Raw genomic sequence first — 26,517 nt, 5'->3', positions numbered from 1 at the left:
TGTTTCGTATTCCGTGCTATCACTATATTTAGGTTAGGTGGTGGACACCTTCCTCTCGCGTCCCGCAACCCGCGCGCTGGGAATTTAATACGAACAAAATAAAAACAGCAAATTTGAGACAGATCCGTCGTCGACAAGCGCCCGATGGCAAAGGACGGGGCACCGGGTGGGGCGGCGTGTCGTTAAACCGCTGGGTAATTTCCAAATTTTACGATAAATGTGAATTTAATAACTATAGGGCTTCAGTTGAAAACCAAAACTTAGCAGGTTCTTTGTAATATTGAAAGAGAAATATCTCCATATAAAAATTATGTGCAAAGTTTGATAATATTTTATTCTTATATAATTCGTTTTAGACTTTCATTATAGCTTTGTGGCGGTGTGACCTCCTTACATCGTCATCCCACCTTTTTATCGCCTTTCTCCGCTTCCTGGCCACTCGTATTTAAATTTTGAATTGTTCTACAACTCTTTTGCTTCGCGTTCTGATTATATTTCGTTCCACCGTCACTCCCTGCTCGATCGCAACAGCGTACGGAGCTGGTCAAAATTCAATCGCGTCTAATTTGGATTCCTTTACTAAATTTATAATCATTAGTAATCTAAATCATGTGTCAATTTTAATAAGTTTATAACCACTACAGCCTTATCATGTACCTATGGATACGTATCTGTAATTCAGTATAACTCGGCCTTTTTGGGGTAAGTGTACTTAATATCTTTATATTTATCATCATTAAGCTAGGAAGTGTTATGTAATAATGTACCTGTTTTCTATATATACCTTTTATTGTTACAGCCTTCTTGTTACCTTTTCTTCTCTTTAACCGACTTTCAAAAAATTGTGGGCCTGAAGTTTTCTGTTTTACTGCCGTTAACACTTGCTTGGCTTGTTAGGGTTACAACCCTTTTAGCCTATTTTCAGAATTTTATATTATCAGTTAGAGTACATCCTATCGTGTAACAAGTTAGCACATTCTTTAGACACATTCCTTAGGTGTATCGTATATTCTTTGTAAGACAGTTAGTTAAAAATAAATACTTAAACCATTTGATTTGATTAATTAAGAAGCAGAAGCTATAAAAGCTTAAATGTATATAAAACTGCATAACAAAATCAAACATCAGACGTGTAACAAAAAGTGGCGACCATCTCAAGTCGACAATGGTTGTCGACTGTGTGGTGCACCGCTATTAAAATCTCGTGAAACAATCGAGTCGACAGCTCACTTCCGACAACGGCGTGCACACTACGCGACTAAAGCTATTACAGGAGGACAAATTTGTGTCAAAAATGTTATACTTACGCTTATTTCGGTTCAATAAACACAATTTATTATATTCATATACCTACCTACATGCGACTCAAGAAAGCCTTTTCGGGAGATGGCGCTTTAGCTACACACATCCTAAGAATTATCACACTACATACAATACAATAACTGTACAGCCATGCTTGTTCATGGGTGGACAGATGTGTACTTTGCCATGCTGCTTTTACTGCTAACATAGTACAATAGACCACAAAATTACAAAATGAAAATCTTAAATCGGGAAAACACCTTGTTTTACTTTCTATGATTTTAAAAAGCTTTCAGTTTGACCGCCATTTTGCATGTGTGCTTCGGACGCAACAGATTTGAAAAACTAATAGTTAGTCAATTTGTGTTTTTAGAGACTGTACCTGTCGTTGACATGTTACATATTGCATTTTAATGGTCTGTTAATCATAATCAAAACGGTGAACAAGTTTTCATAAAAAAAATCTCTAAAACAAAAGGATCAAAGTCTGCACTCGCATCAAATGCATGGAATATTAATACAGAGCCCGAACCGATCATTACGGGATAATTATCACGCCACTTCACCTGAGGGGGCTCCAATCTGATTCTTTCCCTGCGGAAGTCACAAATTTTACAAATAACTTCTTTCGCAATCGAAGGGTGACTTACAGTCGAGCTATTGTTTACGTGTTTTTTGTTTTGAAATTTTTGAGTAGAGTTATGGCATTATTATAAATAAAATTAACAACGAACAACACCAATGTAAGGCACATGTCATTGTGCAGCAAGATTTGTAGCTTAACGATGTCGGTCATCGTGATGCCTGTCATAATCTTAGTGCTTTTGGGTTGATATCTAATTCCGTAATAGTATCAGCAAGGATGTTCATAAAAAGTGCTCATAGATATAACATTAACACGAGGATTGAAAACAGGCTGGCTATTCATGATGGTCAATAGTCAAAATCCATTCTTTACGATGTTTGAAATTGGCATGAAACAAAAATTTTACACTAAAGATTCTGCGTACTTGGGTAACAAAACACATGATAGTGACCCAGTAAATTATTTCAAGACGTTTATATCTACAATATTTGAAATTAATATATTAAATGAGAATAGTGTTTACAAAGAGTAACCTCTAGAGCTTCTTACGAGTTTTTTTCAGGGAATTTGACGTACGAATGAGTAGTAGTGTTTATTCAATGTAACGATTTCAACTTTAATTTGTTTACTTATGAAATAAAATATTTTTGAATGTGAGTTATCGTCAAACTTAAAATATGATAATATATCTAAATAAAAGACTGTGCTAATGGCATTACCATAGTTTACAGACAATACTCCAATTGAACGGAATCGTCTTCCATATAACTAGACATAACTTCAAAACCACACCGTATCATTATGAACACTACTCTCTATTTTATAAAACAGAAAAATACAGCAATTTACAGCACCACTTAAAAACCCACTATAAACACGCATCAGGTACTCTCAAGCGTTCTTTTCCCGCCTCAAAGTGTTGCCAGGTTTGCAGGTATTAAATCTTAATAAAACCGTACATTAAAATCCTTTGATTTCTCAGTTGGCAAACCGCGTCGTCGTATCAAAGAATCAACGTTTACAACTCTTTTCAATGCACGTCGATAAAAGCACAAAGACCAGCGTAATTGATCCCCCTCCGTTAAGGGAATGAAAGAACGTGCTCATGTGCAAGGGGTTCTGATATTAATAGATGCCTCGATCAATAAGATTCATCGAGAAATATGCTTGATATGATTAATGCGATGAAAGGCTAATAGATAGATCGATATACGAATTTCTTCCAAAGGCACCAATAGATCTTCGTTTCGGTTCATAATTGAATTTCAATCAGTCAACAAACATTGCCAAAACATTTATTATGAATAATAAAGCGGCATAGAGTTGAATTTAAATCTTAAATTTCGAGCATAACACGCTCTGGACCCTGTATCTCATATAAAATTTAGTCTATGAACAACAATAAAGATTTTAAGAAAAGACAGCTTTTTGAATACAGAGTCGTTCATTATTTGAGTGAAACTAGCGATCACAATCTAAGTACTCAACAATACACTGATGATGAAACTGCTTCCGTGGCCGAACGGTCACCATGTCGGACTGCCACGCAGAGATCCCAGAATCGATTCCCGGGCCGGGAGAAATATTTGTATGGCCTATATTTATTTATCTCGTGAATTTGGGTGTAATTTGTGGTTGTCTATGTATGTGTCCAAGGCATACGCGACACAGGGTTTCCCTAGTGCGGGGCTATGTTGAGTGTGTGCTTTATTATTATATATAATACATGTACAAATGCATAAACAGAAAACCACTGCAAAAGGAACCCCAAAAACTCCAAGCCTTGAAGCGAAACTTGCAATCCTGTGCACTTCAACATCGCAGACCAGCTTACATTGGTCAGTCTTCCAATTTGCTAATACAAATAACCAAGTCTCTAGAGCGCCCTGCCCTTCGTGACCCTCGTCTGGTTTCTTTCATACCATTGTACTACAACAAACAATTTACTTTGACATCTACTTTCAAAAGATTGGAACGAGTCGAAAGTTCATGATAATGTGGCGTTGCAGTGGCTGTTACCAATCTTACAAGGTCTCAAATTTTCAAGAGATAGAATCGAGAAAGAGGTCTTGTGTTGCTGGTTCTTTTGCACCCCGATTATCGAAAAGAAAACTCTATATTTTTAAATAATGAAGGGACAATTGGGGTGATGGATTGTGGTGCCAATACACCTTTGTGTTGGTGACGTTTCTTGTTAGAAGAATAATGAATGTTTGATGTCCATTGATGTGTGCAAACAACTTCACAAGAAATTATAACCATCAAAGGGAGAGTTCTCATCATTTTGTTGAAAATTGTGAACTCTTTGTCTAAGATTTCACTTGTTTTTAATAGACTTTCCAGAATAAATTACTGAATGGTTTTGAGTAAACTCTAAAAATAACACTTCTTCTCGAGTAGCCGATTCAATCGAGCATCTGACATTCAACATTTCAGGTTGTATTTAGGTACTACTATTACATTGTAGTATTCAAAGGAGTTTTTTCATACCTAATTCTATTCTATTCTAATTCATTGACTTACAATTATAGGGCGTTAAAATCGTATACAGAGCATCATTCACGTTTTAGTCTTCGTTTGTTCGACTGACAGCGAAGTAAGCAAAATTAGACAGTACTGCGATGACATTACAATTTAAATTCAACGTTTAAAAGCTCATATTCCTTTACATGTCACTACGTTTAAATAGGTTGACTTGGGACGTTTTTTTCGTGGTTTTTGTATTAGACCCGTCGTCCATTTATTTGTAAGTCAATGCCTAAATTGATCTAATGTGGGATTTCTGAACAAGAATCTACGGATTGTAATACCACTGGAACTACAACAGATCTTTTAAGCCATTTACTAATTAACTTACAACGTTTCCTGGTTATCACGGAAATTTAATTCGAGCCAGTATCTCTTCCCAATCGAGGTCCAGACTGAAGATTAATATTCACAGCTCAACATGTAGAGTTAATGAACACCCTGTGGGTTACATATTCTAGCTAACCATGTGTGACTGTTAGGCAATATTCATACGGTTCGACTTATTTCATCTACAAAATTTATTTCCTTTCAGACTTTGAATTATTGGGAGTTGAATGGGCGCCTTATCTATTTACACTTCCGGACATCATAAACAAAAGTGGGTAGTAAGATAATGGATGATTATTGAGAGTGCCGACGCCATTATGTGACCATAGACAAGTATTGATGACGATTAATTTATCAATTCAAATGAGACTAGAAAATTGGAACCATTTGTAAAAAAGCAGAAGAACATTTTGCCACTTGGGTATGTGTAATTTGGGATATTGCCTGGTCAAATTTTACAATTAGGTCATTTATAATTTTGCAAGGAAACTAAAAGGTTAGAGGGTGTGGCTGATGTTGGAAATTACATATGGATTTGGTGCCGAATTATATTACCCACTGTATATACTAGGCTAGAAGTAGCCTAATTTTGGCTACCGGACTGGAAGAGTTAGGTTTATTAGGTACAAGACATTCAGAATTCAAGACGAGATCTGGAATATCAATTAAGCACGAAAGATTGGGGGATTAATTTTGTCTAAGAGACTAAATCCAAAAGCAACGGTTTTACAGAGTTGGATTCTGTTTTTAGTTCTTAAAACGAATAGCAATAATAATTGTCATTTGGTTGCTCAATCATAAAGCATGTGAAAAAATTTCAGATATTATGATGCGAGTTCGTGTCAAAACAACATTTGCTACTGCAAAGTACCTCTACCGGAACTATATAACCTATTTGCTTTAAATCTTATCCTCCATTTGCATGTGCAAACACCCTTCTTAAGGCCTCGATAAATCAGGAACACCTTCACTATCGAGACATTATTAATTAAAATCCTGTACGAAGCCCGCACCTGTCCCAAAGGCGTTGTAGAGATGAGGTTAAACGTCTTACACAGTAACTGGTAGCAGAAGATCGCAAGGTATTGGGTGTATTGGGGGATATGTTTATAAACTAATAAGAATGTCTTGAAACACTTTGTACACGCCACAGCCGCACACATGTCAGTATAGTATTATGCAACTTGTTGTTGAAATGTTTTTACGCTGTTCTTTGTGTTATTTCTGTCTTAGTTATAAGTATTAGTCTTTGTTTTTGTGTTTTTTTTTATAATGTGGCGTTACAATAAATGGTTTCTATTTCTATTTCTATAAACATAGCTATATGAAGTTGCAATTTATTAATTAGGGTAATAATTCAAAAATAATCCACGGAAGTACACTTATTTGTACAATCGTAAATACAGATGCGGTGAATAAACATTAAACATTGGGAAAAGACGGAAAACGCCAATATTTCCGAATGTTGTTGCCGCGTCTATGATTAATCGTGTTATAATAACCTTCAATAATAATACTTAATTCGACTAAAGAAGGTTTCGTGTTTAATATATATATATACATATATATCGTCATAAACACATTCAATAATACGATAACTTATAGCCCCCGGCAGCAGTGTTCGGAAATATTCGTGGTTTCCGAGTATTCCCGGTGTTCAATGTTTATTCACTATATCTGTAATGAGATTTGCATGAGTTTTGATGCTAAAGTGCCTGTTACTTAAGGTATTTCTCGTCTCTATTTGTAGCTCCAATCGGTTTAGACAAAGAAAGGACCAATTCGCCTCGGGCCAGCAAATCCTTGTGAGGGTACTCTAATCCGCTACGAAGGACCAACTATCGATACAAGAAGCCGTGTGGGTAGTAAATAGATTGTGGGGCTAGACACGGAAGATTCATTATGGATGTTTTGGTAACGTATTAACGTGGTTAACTTAGAATTTATTCATAAGATGTATTTGAATTTTCTTAGCAAGAAAGGCGGAAGGCGATTATGTATGAAAAGGACTTTAAAGGTTTCTTTTGGTTTAATTTAAAGTAAGTGTTGGGAAAAGATGCAAACGAAGTGTAGGAAGGAAAACAGAACGCAATGCAACTAACAAAATATACCGTTGCGTGAAATTTACTTTTACCCATAATCTGACAGTACTATATACTTTTATTGAATTTAACAGTTGGATATCACCACATATGTGTGAACAAAGTGTTTGGAAATGACGGCATTAATTCCTATCAAATATGAGACAAAATCATCGCCATTATGAAATTCCAAACAGCAAATACAGTTAACCAGCGTAAAGCAGACATCATTCCGTTCTTTACAGTGGTTAATGAGTTACTAGTTATTGAAAACTATAAAAATATTCTAGTTAAAAACATTTTTAAGTTAAAGAGCTTTTAAGAGAAGCTTTTAAAGAGCTTTGGTTAGTACTCTTAATTTAACAAGGCAAACAACATTTAAGATTGATTTATTATTCCTTGACAAGCAACAAGAAAACGAAAAGCCATTTTCAGTAAATCCGACATCAAACGATTCCATCAATTCAAAGCTAAACAATACACTTGTTCCATTGAAAAGATCTCCATTAATCTCACTTGGAACGTTACCACGGAATTAATTATCCCTTGACCATACGATTTAATGGGCTTCCTAAGGGACGCTGAGGTTTCCGATTAAATCACTACTTCTCATTGGGCGATTTATAGTGACCGTAAGGGCAAGCTGAAGGGTTGGAAGAAGTTGACCTTTATGTACTTGAGTTGTACACTTGACACATTTGGGAACTGAGAAAAACATGAAAAATGTTGAGAGTTCAAAATGTAATGAACGCACAAATAAAGGAGTATATAATTGTTATTGCTTATACGGACACAAGTATTTGTAATTAGGCATTTCAGAGGCAGCGAGATGGTCTAAGGTTTTAATGTCGTGGAAAATAATTAAATTTTCACATAGAAAACCGCGACTAATGACTAGAATGGACTGTTCTAATGAAATGAGGAAAATTTGGACTTACTGAAGGTATTAAGTGATAATTAATAATCTTGCAAGAATTGCAAGTTGTAGCAGTACTATATTATGTAAGAAATTCCGAACTTAACCGACCTAAATCTTTTTTGACACTTCCTGACCTTTCAGTGGTCTTTATTTCAACAGTTCTCACTAACCTACGGGGTGTATTCAGTAGAATTTATTGCCTCGCCCCCTGATCCCTGCTACCTGGCCAGCCCTTGGGCCGATTGTTAATCTGAACTTAGGTGTACTTTTCACCTTCGCTGGTCCGCCGTCTTAAATCTGAGAGGATGTGGTACAGAGTGGTTTAGGAGAGACGTTTGTGACGTGTGAGAAAATACGGTTCAAAAGATAGGCTGTAAAAGACTTCCATCTCCATATTTGAAAACATCATTATGGTCTATATATGTTCTCAGTATCTCATACGATGATAGAATGGAACTCCGTTAATTTAAATGGATATTTAGGAACCAAATATAAATGTTTGTAGTTAAGTACTATTCGTGCTAAATTACCAAGTACAGAGAGCCAGTTTGACGAAAATGACATCTATATCATCCTTGGATAAACATCAAACAAGACTCGACTCTTAACTTAAGCAAGCGTTAGAGTTTAATCCCTAATAGCCTATTGCAACCCTTCGATTTAATCAACCTCTTTAAAGCACCTCTACCTGCACCGCCATAAAAGCCCAAACCAAATATTGTCACAATTACCAGATAGCATCATCCTGTAAACAGTACCCTTCGGCGTATATCTTTAGGAAGGAGCCCGAACGACCAGCTTTGGAGCTACTTAAGTTAGCGAAGGTGAGCGATTCATGGAAACTCTTAATTATGACTAAAAACAATATTATTCTTAAAACAGAATGTTGTTTCTTGCGTCGTCAACACTGATACTTTTCTATTTGCTGATGAAGTCCATTGTAAGTATTCCAACTCCACTGGAATTTTTGATGCAATCTTAATTATTGCGTCTATGATATTACAGATAATTTTATTAAGTCTCTGCAGAGTCCTTAATAAACTATAAAGAATAATTTTATCAATCCAATCCTATGATATTCTTTTTGGCGAATAAGTTGTCAGAAGTCAAGATGTCGGGCAGGCGTCAATAATTCTGACTGCGGAATTTCAGTCGTGACAAAGTTGTGACTTAGACCACATCCGTTAAGACGTTCTCCTCCGTGCCTTAAGATCGTTTTATTACCAGCCCGGATGGACTTCTGGGATGGATGGCGGGGAATGTAAATTTAGTGTACGGAACCGGACGCGAGGAGGTGAGCATCGGATTGTTTTGTTTTTGGTTGTGCCGCATTAAGAATGGCTGCTTTTACACCGTTGCTTTTCTGGTTTCAGGAAAATCGTTCTCGACAATTGGAAGATAGCGAAAATCAGAATCTTAATCTCTGCTCTAGTCTAGTGCTTTATTTTTGAGGATATTATGGAAACAGTCCTCATATTGGAGGGGAATATATGAAGACGTTGGTATTGCTATGAAAAAAAATGACTTATGTATATCAACAAAAAACGAGGCCATAGCTACAAGCGGGTTTTTTAAGAATAGCACTTAGTTGCCCTGAATCAGGGAAATTAGCAATAAAGCTAAAGATTGGCAACCATCAAGGTATTAGCATACAATTTCTTAGGTTGGTAGTATTATCGTAATGGTGTAAGAGAAAGCCACTTGAGCAAACTCCTTGTATAGGTTCGATACAATATGAGCTCTAACACGTTCTTACAGGGCTCAAAGTAGAGGTCTTAAAAGAGTATTCAAGGGAATTTGATACGGTCGCGTGTTTGCGAGCATTTCACGTGTTAAGACGTGTTAGATCGATTGCTCTTAACGGGAACTACATGCATTCGAGAACATTAAAGTTTTAAGGAGAGTCGGATACAAACTTTTACAACTGGTTAGAGTCTGTGTCTTCCATAAAAGTATGATCCACTTTCTGTTTACAAAAGCAAAGAAGATGAGAGAGAGAAATATTATGCAATACACAATCTTCTGTCTATTTAGTTATAAAAACCAAATTCATGGTTGTTTAAAGACATCACTTCTCGAGTCTCTAAAGATGCTCGGGTCGATGTCTCTATTGTCCTATTATGGCCAAAATATCGCACATCAGTTTCAACGTCAGAAGTCGAAAATTATCTGTTTTTTTTTAGGTTAACGGGCTCGCGACACGAGTAGTAAGTTCCTTACTTTTCAGTAATTTGGGGAAAAGTATGGCAATAATATACTCAGCCTGGACAGCACTAAGGAACTTATATTTAACACTGTGAACGAAATTTACAGTATTTTAATTTTATGTTCTATGCATTGACTTACAATTATATGGACGTCGGGTCTGCGTTAAAAAGTGTCCGAACTTATACGGCGTTAAAATCGTATACAGAGCGTCATTCACGCTTTAGTCTTCGTTTGTTTCTTCTGACAGCGAAGCAAGCAAAATTAGACAGTACTGCGATGACATTACAATTTAAATTCAACGTTTTAGCTTTTTCATATTCCTTTACATGTCACTACGTTTAAATAGGTTGACTTGGGACATTTTTTTTCGTGGTTTTTGTATTAGACCCGTCGTCCATTTATTTGTAAGTCAATGGTTCTATGTGTAATATTTTCGTTATAAAATTTGTGATTATTTTGACGATTGGCTCAAAAGGGCAAAGTGGGTATACTTAACTGTAACTGTAGAGCTGTAAAAACCGATTAAAAAAGCCTGGATTTAGTTAATGGCATTTTTGATAACTGATCATGATTTCACCTTCTTAACATATCGATTTCGTACACTATAATGATAGTTTTACACCGATGAGGAGTGAAGAGACGAGAATTGAAATCTTGCTGACCTATTTTCACCAAAAATTGCCATTAATAGTGAGCTCGCGCTGTGATTGTGGATAGTGAAAATTCATAGATGTTCAGATCATCTAGCGATAATTACGCGGCTGAAGTAACATGTCCCGTAAATTATAATTATATATTAACGGAAGAAGAATCAGGTGAAGCCATACAATCTCGCGATTGTTATTAATGGCCGCCGCGAGCTCGCGCGAGACCGCACAGGCACTCGCGACATCGCCGAGCTCGCGCGAGAAGTTGTGCTTCCGTGAAACAGTATAATGCTCTATGTGGGCTGCAATACGGTTCGCTGTGGTTACCTATCACATACAGTAGCCCAAAATGATATTTTCCAGAAATAACGTTTGCTAGTTTTTTCATAACCTCGAAAGTAATTTTGAGAGGAAAATCTTTTTTCTTTTAAACCTAACTTAACCGTGTCTTTGCGATAAACATTCAACATGTCCTGAAAGAACAACGGTTTCGTTATAATTCGGTTTTCGGTGTAGTGAAAATTCGAAGAAACGTTATTTCGGAAAAACAAAATTCGAGTTTGTGATAGGTTACCGTTCAATATTACTCAACAAACATTTCGATTCTCGCTTCGTCCATCCCCGTCAATCCACACCTTTTCCACCGAAGATGCGCGAGGAGAGAATTTAAATTTTGCCACAAAATTTCTATTCTCGTCTCGCGTCGCCGATGGACAACCACCTTAATGCTTGCCATCGGGGTGAAAGAATTTGCCAATCGGCGTAAGATACTCGCCGGTTGTTACCCAGGGTGCACCAGACGTACAGGAAAAGAATGGTACGTCGTGCGGGGACTCCTTTCATGTACCCCTTGATGATTTCAGTATAGGCATTTATTAGAAAACATAACAGTCACTTTTCACTAGACGGGTTTGCCATTTATGAATTGTGTCAATGTTTTCAATATGACCACTGGTTTGACCAGAAACCGAATTATTTTCGACCCAGTGACGTTACAGATTTCGTATGCAACTGCCATGCTGGTCTGTATCTGGACGATAAATAAAACGTCACGATAAAAATATGACGACAGTCTGTCGTCGTAACGTCAAAAAATCGTGAACAACAATTAATCGTGTCATTCTAGTGTGAACAACTTCATTTAAATATATAAGCCACGACACTTGAAACTGCACGACTATCTGTTGACACGACATAATGCGAACGCGCCCTTAGTATGTAAAGTATGTATGTATCTTTGAGTCTTCGTAATCTGAAAACAAATAAATAAATAAAAATACTCGACGTTTCGATTACACCACAGAAATAAACTTACCGTAGTTTACTCAGTACCCTTGTGAATTAAAGTGCCTAGTACCAAACGTGAATGTACACGTATGTGTAACGTGTATCGAAACTCCTGAGTTAATTTGCCGGTTGTCCATTCCTTCCGATTGCACCCTTATTTATTATCGCACCTCTACTTTCGAGTAACGGAAGTTCCAGTGGTACACTAATTGCCTTTCTTTGGGTCTAATGAGGTTTGAATGTCGAAATCGGTTAAGATTATTTTACCCTACTGTATCATAAGCTGTTGAGGATAATGTATTTTGGTTTTGGATTATAAAAAGTCGTTAAAAACCAAGATCTGCACAAATAAAAATTCGTAAGGTCCGTTGGATCGTCGTTCGTGGCGTAGTTGGCATAGCGTCTAGCACGGTTTGCTGGAAGACGCTGGTTCGAATCCAGCCGGATCGAAGGACTTTTTTCTTAGTGTTCAACCTTTTAATTGAATAACAAGGTGAAATATATCGAGTTCTTAGGTTTTGAATGAATTTATATTAAGTTTAATTTATTATTAACTATTAATAGAAATTAGAATAAACTAAAACCTCTTATATAAACTAAAATCTACCTTACGTGAGAGGTGTTACAGACAAGATCGGAAGAGTCCTCAGGCGTGCATCTATCAAGACCTATTTCAAGCCCCTGAGGAAGATTTCTCAGTTCCTGAGACCCGTGAAATGTAACATCCCCTTACAGGATGCAGGACTTTATAAGCTTGACTGTGAGTGCGGTCTCTCTTATATTGGACAAACAAAGCGAAGTATTTGTACCCGCGTCAAAGAACATATAGCTGATGTCAAACACCATCGCGTAAACAAGTCAGCAGTCTGCGAGCATGTCATGGATAAACCTACAAATTCAATGAAGTTTGACAAACCCCAGGTCCTTGCAAAAGAAGTCCGTTATCTACCCAGGATGCTGCGAGAGGCCATTGAAATTAAAAAAACTTTTCCTAATTTCAACAGGGAAGATGGTTTCTCCGTACCACCAGTTTGGGATCCAGTATTTCCTCTAATGAAAAATTCCAAACAGACATAAGACTGCAGTACTAATTAATATGTTTTGTTAGTTTATTCTAATTTCTATTAATAATTAATAATAAATTGAACTTAATAAAAATTCATTCAATAAAATAATTTGTAAAACTTAATGTAGCGTAAATTGGAATGTTTTCTTTGTAAAATTAAAAATAAGGTATTTAATTAGTAACTATTGTAACTATAGTGAAAAAATAGGGTGGTTTGCATCAATATTAAACATAACTGGTTAAAGACTGTGCCACCTCAGTCAACCGTGACCATGGGACCTGTAAAGGGCCCGAAACGTCGGTTTGTTTGAAAAAACAAATATACGCGATTTAAATCCGGAAAAATAGTTGCATTTCCTAAGGTGAAACATTCTGACATTCAATGAAAACTTACTTTGCATGATAATATCCACGATTTTAAGATTGACACCTACCTCAAAAGTTTGCTCACCCGTTTTCTCTGTTTTATTTTAATTGGAATCACATCTTTGTGAAATATATGCCAAGTTTTATTGAAATTGGTTAACGGAAAGTCGGTGAAATCCAATAATCTGTATTCATAAATAATTTACTACGTTTAGAGGCGGAATATTTCCTTCAAATTTGAATGGGGCCACTTCTGAGGTATCCACTGTCCAATAATAAAAGAATCGTCGAAATCGGATCACACATATCGGAGTAGCCGTGTAACATAGACACAAAAAAATTTTACAGACGAATTGAGAACCATCATCCTTTTTAAAGTCGGTTAAAAATTGTGCTTATGCAATTTCAATTAATAATAATCGCTATTTACTACTCACAGTATGACTGAGACTCATTACTTTTCATTTAAATATTTTTTTTCATAAACATCATTCCTATTTCTTGAAAATATTACTAACGCATAAAACTATATTTACAAAAGTAATAGTCAGAAATGAAAATTGTCCAATAAATATACTTCAGAATGTAAATAATTAATTGATTCTGGGGTAACTTTGCGGAAATCTTTATTAATAAAATTGGAATTAAATTGCTTTGCTACTCCAAGAATTCATTGGAGAATTTGCACAATGTAACCATCACTGTTTTCGTGGCGTAGCAAAATAATTTACATCTTTTTTCGCAATAATAATATATGTATCACATTATCATTGTTATCTAATTTTCAGTGCACAAGTACACTATTCTTAAGAAAATTGCAAATATTTTCCAAGAGATGGAGCCCTAGCTGACCTGAATATAGACCTTACATCTAGTTTATTTTTTATTCTACAACTTATATATTCAAATGTTAATCTATATTTTATCACGATATTAACTGAAACGCATTGTCTCCACTCCCCGGGTTGTGGCTAAAGTTAAAAGTCCTGTTGCTTGTTGGAGACTGAGGACGGGAGGAAAAATAAAGAGGTTAGACAGAAAGAAGGAAGATTTGATAGTAAAGACAAGAATATAGACAGAACTTACGTCTAGATTAGGTACCAGTCTGCCACATAATAATTATTGTTGTTATGTATTTTCGATATCATTCTTAATTAATGTACTTCCTATATTGTGGTGAGAAAATAAGCAATTCCAGTATTATTATACATTATTAGTATTAGTTAGACTAGGTGTTCTTTTTCTATGTAACGCAAATTTGTTCATAAACGCGTTTATACTAAAGCCATTTTAAAACGGCGACCGCAACACAGAGATCTAATGAATTATGTACAAACATGTGACAATATGACCTCCTTACATGGCCACTCGTTTTTAAATGTTGAATCATTCTTTAATAATTTCTTTTGCCTCGTTATTCTGATTTTGTTTTATTCCATCACTCGCTGCTCGTAAGCGGCAGCACACAGAGCTGTTTAAATTTCAATTACGTCTAATTTAGATTCCTTTACCAGATTTGTAATAGCTATAACTAACCATGTGCTAATTTTCATAACAATTTGTAATAACTACTGTTAATCATATGCCAATTTTAATATCAATTTGTAATTCCATATAGCTCGGCCCTTTTGGGCCTTTTTTTCTCTTTACCAACAACTTAATAAATTTCTGTGGACCTGAAGTTCAGACCCGGTTCACGGCAATAAAATAAGAATTATCACTCATTAGGGTTTACAACCTTTTCAAACATATCAAATCATGTACCTTTGGCATTAGTACAAATGTTATTCTAACATAATTAAAAACATTCAAACAGTTTAAGTCACTGTGGTTACATGTAATAAGTGGCAGGCGTAATATTTACGAGACCAGTGCAAGGGTTTTGCTAGTTTTTAAATCTTGCAAATGGTGTTATAGATGTGTGTGTTTTAGACATAAGTTAAAAATGATTTTCACTCACCCCCAATGTAGACTTCATCTTAACATAAATAGAGACTAAACTTACCTGAAAACAAACAAAATTTTACAAATGCTGGAATATTTAAGTTGGAACATTATGTAATTTAATTTTAATATTAATAATTCGCATTGTGACAACACTTTTCTTACTCACCAGTAAGCAAGTAAGTTCTATTCTCAAGCAGTAATACGCCTACAAACGTTTTAAACTATTTTTGTCAAAATCAACAGTCAGCTCGACATTCAATAAAGTCACCAGAGCCTGAATTGAGATCCTTTTGCATACACCACTAGAGCACACGACAGTATTTAAAATGTTATAGCCTACCTAATTGTTATACCTACATGTGTCCATATATATTGGTAAGAATAAAATTGATTTTTTTTAAATGGTGGACGAAAACACAGCTGCGCATTAGAGACACTGTGGCTTTAAAACACTACAGTATACAAATTGTTATGCGTTTCTTATGATTGCATGCGGACAGATGATGGGTTTAACATTTTTGCCTCATATTTTTGTATTGTGTAGTTGCAATAAATGTAGGTATCTACTTTAATAGTTTTTGAAAAAATTTTATTGAATGTCAGGTAAACTTTCAAGTTTAGCGACAACTCTTAATGACCAATATAAGTTGGCCATTTGCAACTTAGGGACCTTTCACTCTATGACGACAAAATACAGTAAATTTAGTTATATATAGCAAAACAGTATCAGTTTAGGAAACTCCCTCTGTTTCCTTCAACCTTCACCCTTGAAGGTAAGAGACGTAGGGGGAGGACCAAGACAACTTATATATATTAAATAAGGCAGAAATTAATGTTGTAAGAGAAATTAAATTTTACAGTACTGAATAGGGACTGGCAATTTTAGCAAATTACTCCACCAACATACATGTTTACATACATACATGCTTTTTACACAACATTACAATAACAAAAGAAATATAAAAAGTCGACAATGATTCTTAACCATTACCATTGCTTTTTATATACTAGGACATTAGAACTTTGTGCTAAAATATATTTAAATACTCGAAAACACAGCAAAAACAAGTTAAAGCGTAAAATTGTCACAGTAAAACAATTCTAAATCAATGTAAATATCTTGATATAACCTTAAAATGTCCTCGCAATAATCATGCCGGCATCTTAAAATTACGCGCCAAAATCATGAAAACATACGTAAATTAGCTACTTTAATACCTGATATGGGGTATCACCATCGCGTTCTTCCAGTCTCTTGAGATTTAAACTTAATAAACAGTTTTCGACGGAGTTCCAAACATAAAACACATCATCTCTCAAATCGATCAAATTACGCAACTTTCCACTGGGATTATCTTCTAAGCTTCCTTGTAGTTCTTTAAATATATTATGATTGATTAATTTAGCTTCATACAAACGCGGATCCATGGCGAAAGAAAATAGTAATATTAGGATTTACTTTGTTTTGGTTGAAGCGGGCAAGTTTGACGTTTCGTTTGGATTGACAAGTGTGCGGTATTGCTTGCGTTTAGTTAATGCATTATTAATATTGCGCAAGCTTAGATTTCATGTTTCGTGCAGTTTTTCGACCAATCTTGATCTATTTTATTTACGCACGTTATCATTGTGATTTCGTAATGGCTTTATAATATCAAACAAGTTGTCTACATCGATATTTTGCTTTAGGTAAAAAACACTCAAATAATCAGTTTGGGTGTTTTGCTTTTGGGTACACACTTCATGGCAGAGATAAAACAGTTTTGATAGTATTGTAACTTCCAGTTCGAAACTCCCAAAAGATAATTACACAAATCATTAACTTTGATTACCTAGTAATGCTGTCTCTTTTTTCGATAAGATATCGCATTGAATAAACATTTATTGACGTAACTAAATTAAGTAACTGAATGTATTAAAACAATTTAGTCGTCTTTTGGAGTTTTAATAATGTTGACTTTGAGGTTAGGAGCATTAAAAAAGGTTTTAAAACCTAGCAATTTGCGTTTTTTGGCCACACAAGTTCAAGATGATATAATTTTCGAAAAGTTGTTTGGTAGTGACACGGGTATCGCGTTATACGGTCTAAATAAGCAAAAAGACCGAAACGCGCTTGGTTATGATTTAGTCAACGCCATGAGAAGTGTACACAAACAAATTAAAGATGAATCTAAAGTGTCTGTGGTTATTTTCCATAGTTTGGTGCCGGGGATTTTTTGTGCAGGTTAGTGTGAATAATTAGCATAGAGTTCTGTGAATCTAAGTTGCTTATGGCTGCGTTTACCGAGTGAAACAGAGATGGAGAGAGGGAAATAGTGACTCTCTTATTATGCTGTAATAACGATTGTTAGGAAAAATCGTCTTTAATTATATTACAACCACCTGCACGTGCGCATCTTTACAATGCGTAAAAATACGTTGGGTCGCAAACGTATAAAATTAGATAACCGACGTTTATCATTCCCTTCCCTGCCCCTGTGAGGCAATGATTACGTAATACTTAATAGTGCGAGTATAACTGCATCTATTTATTATCTGTTTATCCAAATTAAAGAGACACATGGCAAAATTCCAACTCGCAGCTCAAAAGTGATAGCTTAGAAGGGAGAAACGCTTGCCTCGTGTGAGGTCAGTAGAGGGTTCGAATCCCACCACTATGGCCCGAAACCGTCTGACCTTGGAGGTGACCTGTGCCCAGCAGAGGGACGTACAATGAGTTGACTAAGAAGTTGAAATATAAAGTTGAATGAGAACAACGTGATAAAACTATTCGCTTGTATCAAAAAAGTAAATACACGCGATATAGAGCAGAAACAATTTTCATTTTCAATGTGTAGCGTGCAAAAGCTCTTTGAGACATGTGAATTAGTTTACCCTTATTGGATGAAAGCCTACCCTCAAAGGAGATACGTGTCCAGCAGATGGGTTAATGATGAGTTAACAGTTCCCATCGTTTGTTGCAGGAGCAAACCTCAAGGAACGTTTAAAAATGACTGAACAAGAAACAATGGCATTTGTAACCGAACTTCGTTCTCTTAGCTCTGAATTAGCGTCATTACCGGTTGCAACAATCGCTGCGATCGACGGCGCTGCAATGGGTGGTGGGCTTGAACTCGCATTGTGCTGTGACATCCTTATTGCTGCTGATACCGCGAAGTTGGGACTTGTCGAAACAGGTACTTAAGTAAAATATTTTAAAAATAGATTACAGTACACGTTTCTGCAAAATATGGGAAAACTTTTAAGAAGAATGAACGAAAACACAGTTTTTATGCATACTTTTGACACTGATTACAAGGTCTTAAAAATATTGTGGCCTAGTTCCATTTCCTTTAGATCTAATTTTGTTAACGATCTTTCTAAATTAGTTTGAGTCACTTTTGTCTAATTAACTATCGGTTGGTACGAGTAGTGCAATACCAATTACAACCAAATAGATCATCTTTGAAGTAATTTAAGACAATGGCCTTATTTATTTTATTTCCATCTGTTTCTGTATTATGTTTTAGGTAGAGGAGTGATACCTGGAGCAGGCGGTACTCAAAGACTCCCAAGGCTGATAAATCCTCATGTGGCCAAAGAGCTGATTCTAACAGCCAAGGTGATAGATGGGAAGGAAGCTAAAACTTTAGGTAGGTTGATTCTTATCTCTTAATGCAAGCTTTGATTCAGTGAATTCCATACGTCAAGATCGAAATGATTGTCAAGGTTGTACCCCCTAAACAAAGGCTCCCAAACTTTTTATCTCGTAGACTACGTGTAAATTTTTTCTGTTTACTTCAGATACATAGACCTCTACTTTTGTAATATTGAATTTTTATAAATTCATTAACATCAAATGCGTGTTTGACAGCTGACATAGTAATATTAAATATAAATATGTTTAACTGTAGAGTGAGAAACTTAAAATACATAAGGTCCTATTGAAACATTTACGTGGGTTATTCCATAAATGGGATTTACTCTCGTGGGGGAATCATATTACGTGAATACGAATTACTACAGGCGGCTGTACTATCGCATATAGAAGGCTGTGCATCAATGTCTCGGTCAAATAGTACCTACCTGTAAATTTTAATGACATTAACGCTATGTTCTTTATGTTGCAGGCCTAGTAAACCACGCTGTACCTCAAAATTCATCCAAAAATGCAGCTTTTGAGAAAGCCCTATCTATTGCAAGAGACATAATACCAAATGCACCAATAGCCTTAAAATGTGCCAAGCAATCGGTTAATGAGGGATTACAATTGCCTATCGAAGAAGCTTTGAAAGTCGAAGAAAAATACGTGAACCAAAATGTGTTAACAGCTAAAAAGGATAGAAAAGAAGGTTTGGTAGCATTTCTAGAAAAGAGAAAGCCGGTTTATACAGGAGAATAGGAAAGAGTTAAAAATCTATAGAACTTAAAAAAGAAAGTTTAAGTTATCTATAATTGGCAGTTGCAGGCGTCTAAGAATTATGTCATCATTAAGCGTAACAATCTTCGGACTATGGAGATTTCTGGAAAGGGTTTATTTTTGCTAAATAACTATAACTAAATATAGTATAATTATTTTAATGTTTATTTTGTATCTTTTATACTTTTAATGTCGATTCCGAAAATCTAGAAGCATGGATCGTTATACTAAAATAAAGTATTTTATTTAATAGTGTCATTTTTTATGCTGAAACAAAAAGAAAATGTTTCGCAAGATTCTTCTATGGAGCTTAACATGTATTTCAAAAGGCATATGACAACACTTCACTGCAGATATTCAAAGAATCTTGTTAACTACACGCCATTATCCGAAACTTGCACTTAAGGAGCCGTCGCATCTTTACTGTCCAATCTTAGCAAACTCCTTTAAAGCACGGTATAAGAAGTAGTTTAGAAGTAGATAGGCTCATGATGCGAAATAAAGACAAGATGTTTGATGGACTGGGGACTTCGTAGCGCTAGGAACAAATACCAACATCATTTTCCGAAGCAATTCTCAGACCAAATACATGCTGAAGATTACGAGCTACGAAGCTAGTCCGGTATCTTTGAGTATGCAGACCCCAACAATTAAAATCATGCCAACAGGATACGGTGTAAATGAGAGGCGATGCGGATGGTCGTACGGTCGAACCTGTGTCTGAAGCGGCTTCCGATTGAAGTTACGCGAACAGGGTCAGGTTTAATGCTGCTAAAACTCAGGCGTTTTTGTTGTATCTGGGAATGATCGTTAGGAATATTAATAATATTTATTGGGGAACACAAAGAAACACATCTTTACAGATTCACGTTTATGTCTTTACCTACGCTTCCACAACTATTTGTCAAAAGATAGGAGTCTACCTACACTACACGTTCCAAAGTGTCAGTGCTGACTAGTAACCACCTTGAGCTACTTGATTTGGCTTGTCTGTGTCTCTGGAGAGCTGCAATTTAGGGTTATTCAAGGCTAGATTGAATAGACATTAAACAGACAAACGCGTACGTCGTCGTCCACAACATCGTCGCTTAACATCACGTGAGTTTGCGGTGAAGGGTGTAAATTTTATATTTAAAATATCACAATGGCATTTATCTTAACAACTGTACAAGGGTACACTGAGCATTGTATTCCGATTCCTCACTTGGCCTTGACCTGTAAATAGACGTAAATTCTTTTGACCTAGGATCAATTGTATAGTGAGTAGTAATACACCACATAATAAGATATGTCAAAATTGTCGCCAAGTGTTCGTTTATTCATCATAAGATAAGAGGAAAATGTATTTTGGTATTTCATGTCAGATTTAAATTGCAATACATTTTATTTAATACGATGAGATTCAGTTTGTTACCTACTCAATACAGGCAGCGTGTGTGATCGATGTTCTAACAGACTTATTTGCCTAGTTTCACATTAGGAATAAGAATAAGTAAGTATGGTAACTAATGACATGTTTGTGCTGCGTCTAAAGTAAGTGCGCCCATTATGAAGACATCTAATATCGCGCATAAATATGATGCGGCTTAATATTACAAGGAATTTATCCATAAAAGGTAGCATTAAGTACCCCACATCCTTATTATGTGATATTTTTGCGGAGGCATCATCTTCAGCCATCAATTGATCTTTAATGGTGTAAGGTTCTTTGTTAGTGCAGAACCGATATTTTTTATTTTTCTTTATTATGTATACCACCCAGCTCGGGAGGGTCGAGAAGTTTACTTATTTATAATCTCAGTACAGAGTACTAAAAAAACCGACCTCAAAATTACGTTGAATTACGTCTATTTGCTAAGTTTTATTGAAATATCCTTAAATTCGTCACTATACAGGATTTGACACTGGAGATAACAAAAATCGGTTCTCACTACTCAAAGTATATGGAGAGAAAAACGCCTTGGATTGTAGAAATAGCAAAATCAACCATTAAAATAATTGCTCCTTAGTAAAATTTAGGCGCTATTTATAAAAATGAATCTTCATGCTTGAACAGCCACCCTTCGAGGTGGATGAGGTTCTTCAAAATGAAATGGAACCTCTATGGAAGTACCCCCTTTCCAACAAAAAAAGATTCATGAAATCGGTTCACAAATACCGGAGTTATCGCGTAACATACCTACATACAAAAAAAAAACAAACAGTCGAACAGAGAACCTCCTCCTTTTTTGAAGTCGGTTAAAAATATGGCTTACAAAAGGTGGTTCGCATAGTAACTTTTACGAAACCGACATTAAAATCTATAAAAAAATTATTAAAAATAAAATATTTTCCATAAATAGTAAAATATTTTTCATAAACTTCTCACAGATGGCGCTACGAAAAAAAACCGTTAAAACCCAAAAATAAAGATATTTTTTTATAATATCTAATGACGGGACAAACAAGTCGTGCGCCTGTCCATAACAGTTGTAGTGCCATGCCTTTAAATCGCAAAGATCTGGGGGGCTACTCTCGACCTCCATCCGACATCCGTCGAAACAATTACTGTGAATTAAGTAATATTCGACAAAATTAAAAGACAAGTATCCAGTATGAAGCTTCATTCGCATCACGCGTCTTTTCATTTGGTCAAGTATTGCTTATTTGGCAGTAATTGTTTCGGACGGATGTCGGACGGAGATCACCTGAGGGGCACTGCCACTGCGACCGTCACCCTGAGACATAAGTTGACAAGTCCCATGTGCCTGTAACTTCACCAGCACCCTTACACTTCTAAACCGGAATGCTAATATTACTGCTTACGGCAGAAATAGGTAAGGCGGCATTACTTCCCTGGACGAGCTCTTCACAACTGCTGCTAAAAATATATAGATAATAATTCCTATCTGCAATAAGCACATAAGAAATTTCGTCAAATATGCTGGTTTATTCCGTAGCTCAATTGGAAGAGCGTCACGCACGTTATGTTGAACGCGCTGGTTTGAATCCAGTCGGATCGAAGAATTTTCCTTAGTATTCGATCTTTATATTTATAATTAGAACAAACTAGTGGAGTAATTTCACAAAAAGTCAAATATCATCATTGACTTACAATTATATGGACGTCGGGTCCGCGCTAAAAAGTGTCCGCACTTGTAAGGCGCTAAAATCGTATACAGAGCGCCAAACTTCGCTTTAGTCTTCATTTGTTCTACTGACAGCGCGATACTGCGATGACATTACAATTTAAATTTCGAATAGGTTGACTTGGGACATTTTTTTCGTGGTTTTTGTATTAGACCCGTCGTCCATTTATTTGTAAGTCAGTGAATATCATGGTCAAATATTGTGCTATTCAATAAAAACTTAAAAATTACAATGATTAATACGACATCTCTTGTCAGTCGCTGTATAGGTTGTAAAATTGAAATAACCGCGCGCTATTGGCTATATAAAATTAGATCTGATTGAGACAGCCAATAGCGCGCGCTTATTCCAATTTCATCGCGCGCGTCGCTACTATCATGCGTAGCCATGCCACGGGGGCTGGTTGAGTAAAGAAATGGATTTCTTACAGATGGTGCTAGGGCCAAAAAGTCGATAATAACTTATTTATTACCGGGTCATTTGTAAAATGTAATTTGTCGTCGATTATCACAATGTTTTGCTTTACTGTTATTGGTTGACTGAAGAAAAAAGTTTTGTGATAATTCCTTCCTTGTTTATGGTTTTTTTAATTCTACATAAAACGAAGTATAGGAAAAGGAATTATTCTACGTTTTTGTTACAAAAATAAATATTAGAAGAGGAATTGCACAAAAAATAATTGAATGGTAGTAACACTGCGATATTTAATAAACTCAATATACAAAAATAAAATAAATTAAATGTAATGTAATTTGACTTTAAGACAATACAAATTATTAATAGAACAAAAACTTACTTATCATATTTTACATACACGTTGACACCAAACTATTTTCATACAAAGTCTGTTCTATAAAGCAAGCGGCTGCCTCCATATAATTTCCGCTCATAATCCGAACGCCAACAAAATACCTCGTACAGGGCGGTATCAAGGCAGAGATAGTGGGGGGTCATCGCAAACAAATGAGGGGTGTAAATCCCACCCCCTCAGGTGGGGGCAGGTAGCACTTGCTTAACCCTTTCTTGGCTAACGTATGTGTAATTCGGGGGTGATCGTGTTCATAGGTGAAGCGAGGATTTAATGTAGAATATCAGGTGTTAACGTAACAGATTTGGTAAACATTTAAAAATTTTAATTTGGTAGTCTCCATGTAGATGGTAAATTTCTAAAAAAGTAGGCACTTATGAATTACTATATGTCATAGAGTACAAGGCGCAATAAATGCATTTGTATGAATCTAATATATAAATAGGGTTTGTTCACAATAGAATTTGATAGATGGTGTTTAAAACATTAATAATAAAAACAAAAATGGTTCAACTTCAGTTACATATACATATAGAGAAAGTGAGTGACACCGTTCGGCCACGGAGGCAGTTAACATTGGAGTTGACCTTCAATGTTATTAGTGCCACACTAGTAATGCGGTAAAGATGTAATGGTTGGTTCGGAAAAATTACTTCGACCCGGTGGGACTTGAACCCACGACCATGCTGCATCGTAGAATTGCTCTTACCTACTGAGCCACAGGTCAAGTTGTCGAGTTACTGAAATTTTCCCAAGCGTTTTTTGTTATAAATATTTGTACTGGCTTTCGGTATTCCTCGCCGTTAGTGACATCTAGTGAGACATTTTTGAAACCTCACTGCAGCCAATACCTTTGCTGATGTAGATGTCGTTTTTTGATGAAATGTATTATTGAGATTTTTTGTGAAATAACTCTATAACAAATAGAAAAATTCCTTCGACCCGGTGGTGGGTCTTGAACAATCGACCATGCTGCACCGTAGCGTTGCTCGTACCAACTGAGCCAGAGGTTAAGTTACCATGTTGTCGAAATTCTCCTATGTGTTTTTTGTTACAGGTCTTTGTGCTGGCTTTGACTTTTAACTTTTTATTTTGTGGCAATTAAATGGAAAATGGAAATAGACTCCCTTACATCCGCTTGTGAGTCCGCTTGGCATCTGATATCTACCTAACGAGTATGTGTGCGGTTAAGACACTTGAGGTGTTTCGGACGTTGTTGTAGATTTATACGCGGTGTGTATTGGTTTTGTTTTGCCCTTGCTATCTTAATGTCGGGTTGAAGTATAAATTCCACTCTATACATCTAAGTGGACTGCCAAGACATTGGTATTCGCTTCATTAATATGCTGCGAATGGCTTTCTTAAGTCTGGAATGACGTGTGTTTGTTCTTTTTGAATCAGGCTTAGCATGAGGCAATCCACACACTTCTTATCGTATCAATGGCATACATTATACTATTATGGCTCACAACTGAGCCACGCCGACCGCATCATCATTAAGTGTTATATTCCTAAGTCCGGTTTTTAAGCCTATGCGCCCAGTTACACGAGGAGAAAGTTTTCGCGCGGTCAGTTAACACCATTGACTTACAAATAAATGGACGACGGGTCTAACACAAAAACCACGAAAAAAATGTCCCAAGTCAACCTATTTAAACGTAGTGACATTTCAAGGAATATGAAAAAGCTAAAACGTTGAATTTAAATTGTAATGTCATTGCAGTCTAATTTTGCTTGCTTCGCTGTCAGTCGAACAAACGAAGACTAGAGCGTGAATGACGCTCTGTATACGATTTTAACGCCCTATAAGTTCGGACACTTTTTAGCGCGGACCCGATGTCCATATAATTGTAAGTCAATGGTTAACACGCTTCTTTTTTCTGGTTGTCATGGTGACAGTGATTTGTTGATAACACGTATTGAGTCAAATGAGAAGTGGACTTTTATTTGCCGTAAATATTTTTTAAATTTATGATAGCCGAAACAAACCCGGTACAGCATCGTCGGCATTAGGGACCACCTCGAGAGTATACCCTTTCAAATACAAAAAAAAATTTCAAGATCGCTCCACAATTCACGGAGAAATTTGTGAGTAGGTACACGAGATGCCTCGATTTCCATGTGTCCTTCTCATTGCTATGTGACAATGGGACTACCACGAGAGTGCACCCTTTAAAAAAAAAATAAGTTTCATAATCGATCCACGATTGACGGAGAAAGAAGAAAACATACATAAAACATTTTTGAAGTCGATTAAAAATAATACCAGACGTCCAGACGCCAGTCTGATGAAGACATAGAGAACCATAATCGTGATTTTGTAGTTGTATTCTTACTTTCAAATGACGTTTGGCCCAAACAAATCAATCATCCTAATTACACCATCAGAACAAAGGGAAGACAGAAAACCATTTTTTTACCCTACAATTCCCTAGCAGGGCTCGTAATAGATAGGCCAACGTGAAACAATTCTAACAGTAATTGGGGTAGACGCCTCCTGAGGACCACTGACACTCTGACATATGACGATATTGTGTAAATTGTATACCCATATTTTGTACGTGACTCGAGTGTGCGTCCTAGACGTGTACGTGATGTGTGTTTTTGGATGTCGTCAAAACTGCACCTATTTTTATTGACTTCACGTTATACTGTTTGCTACCTCCGTGGCCGAACAGTTACCATGCTGGATTGCCGCGCAGAGGTCCCGGTTTCGATTCCCGGTTGGAGCAATATATGTATGGCCTACATATTTCTCTCGTCAGTTTGGGTGTAATTTGTCGTTTTCTATGTGTGTGCCCATGGCACCTGCGATATAGGGTGTCCCTAGTGCGCAAAACAAAATGTACGTCCTACTTCTAGGCACCTCACCGGGTCACCTCTAAGTCCAATGCGGGTTTCTTGAACGCTATCGAAAGG

General features: G+C 36.2%; 2 protein-coding genes across 3 annotated transcripts in view; one reads left to right on the top strand and one right to left on the bottom strand.

The window, feature by feature from the left end:
* LOC113226229 (nuclear pore complex protein Nup88) overlaps positions 1 to 16,740 on the bottom strand; it is a 200,650-nt gene extending 183,910 nt beyond the window's left edge. For both annotated transcript variants that reach the window (XM_026458788.1, XM_026458787.1), the window contains exon 1: positions 16,484 to 16,740. In XM_026458788.1, the coding sequence (XP_026314573.1) occupies positions 16,484 to 16,693 (210 nt within the window). In that variant the 5' untranslated portion in view covers positions 16,694 to 16,740. The remainder of the gene's footprint in view (positions 1 to 16,483) is intronic.
* A 442-nt stretch (positions 16,741 to 17,182) lies between these two features.
* On the top strand, positions 17,183 to 19,798 carry LOC113226271 (methylglutaconyl-CoA hydratase, mitochondrial-like). The gene is made up of 4 exons (XM_026458834.1): positions 17,183 to 17,486; positions 18,226 to 18,438; positions 18,772 to 18,894; positions 19,372 to 19,798. Exons 1-4 carry the CDS (start codon positions 17,213 to 17,215, stop codon positions 19,641 to 19,643), a joined length of 882 nt encoding a protein of 293 aa, XP_026314619.1. The 5' UTR covers positions 17,183 to 17,212; the 3' UTR covers positions 19,644 to 19,798.
* Positions 19,799 to 26,517: the final 6,719 nt, after the last annotated feature.

The sequence above is a fragment of the Hyposmocoma kahamanoa genome, unplaced genomic scaffold (genome assembly GCF_003589595.1).
Source record: "Hyposmocoma kahamanoa isolate Upper Pololo Valley unplaced genomic scaffold, ASM358959v1 185, whole genome shotgun sequence".
Taxonomy (NCBI): Eukaryota; Metazoa; Arthropoda; class Insecta; order Lepidoptera; family Cosmopterigidae; genus Hyposmocoma; species Hyposmocoma kahamanoa.
The sequence above is the reverse complement of the archived record's forward strand: the minus strand, read 5'-3'. Positions and strand labels throughout refer to the sequence as shown.

Coding starts and splice junctions, on each gene's coding strand:
- LOC113226271 (XM_026458834.1), top strand. CDS start 17,213: ATGTTGACTTTGAGGTTAGGAGCATTAAAAAAGGTTTTAAAACCTAGC. Junction 18,439..18,771: donor GTTGGGACTTGTCGAAACAG/GTACTTAAGTAA, acceptor ATTATGTTTTAG/GTAGAGGAGTGATACCTGGA. Junction 18,895..19,371: donor GAAGGAAGCTAAAACTTTAG/GTAGGTTGATTC, acceptor TTTATGTTGCAG/GCCTAGTAAACCACGCTGTA.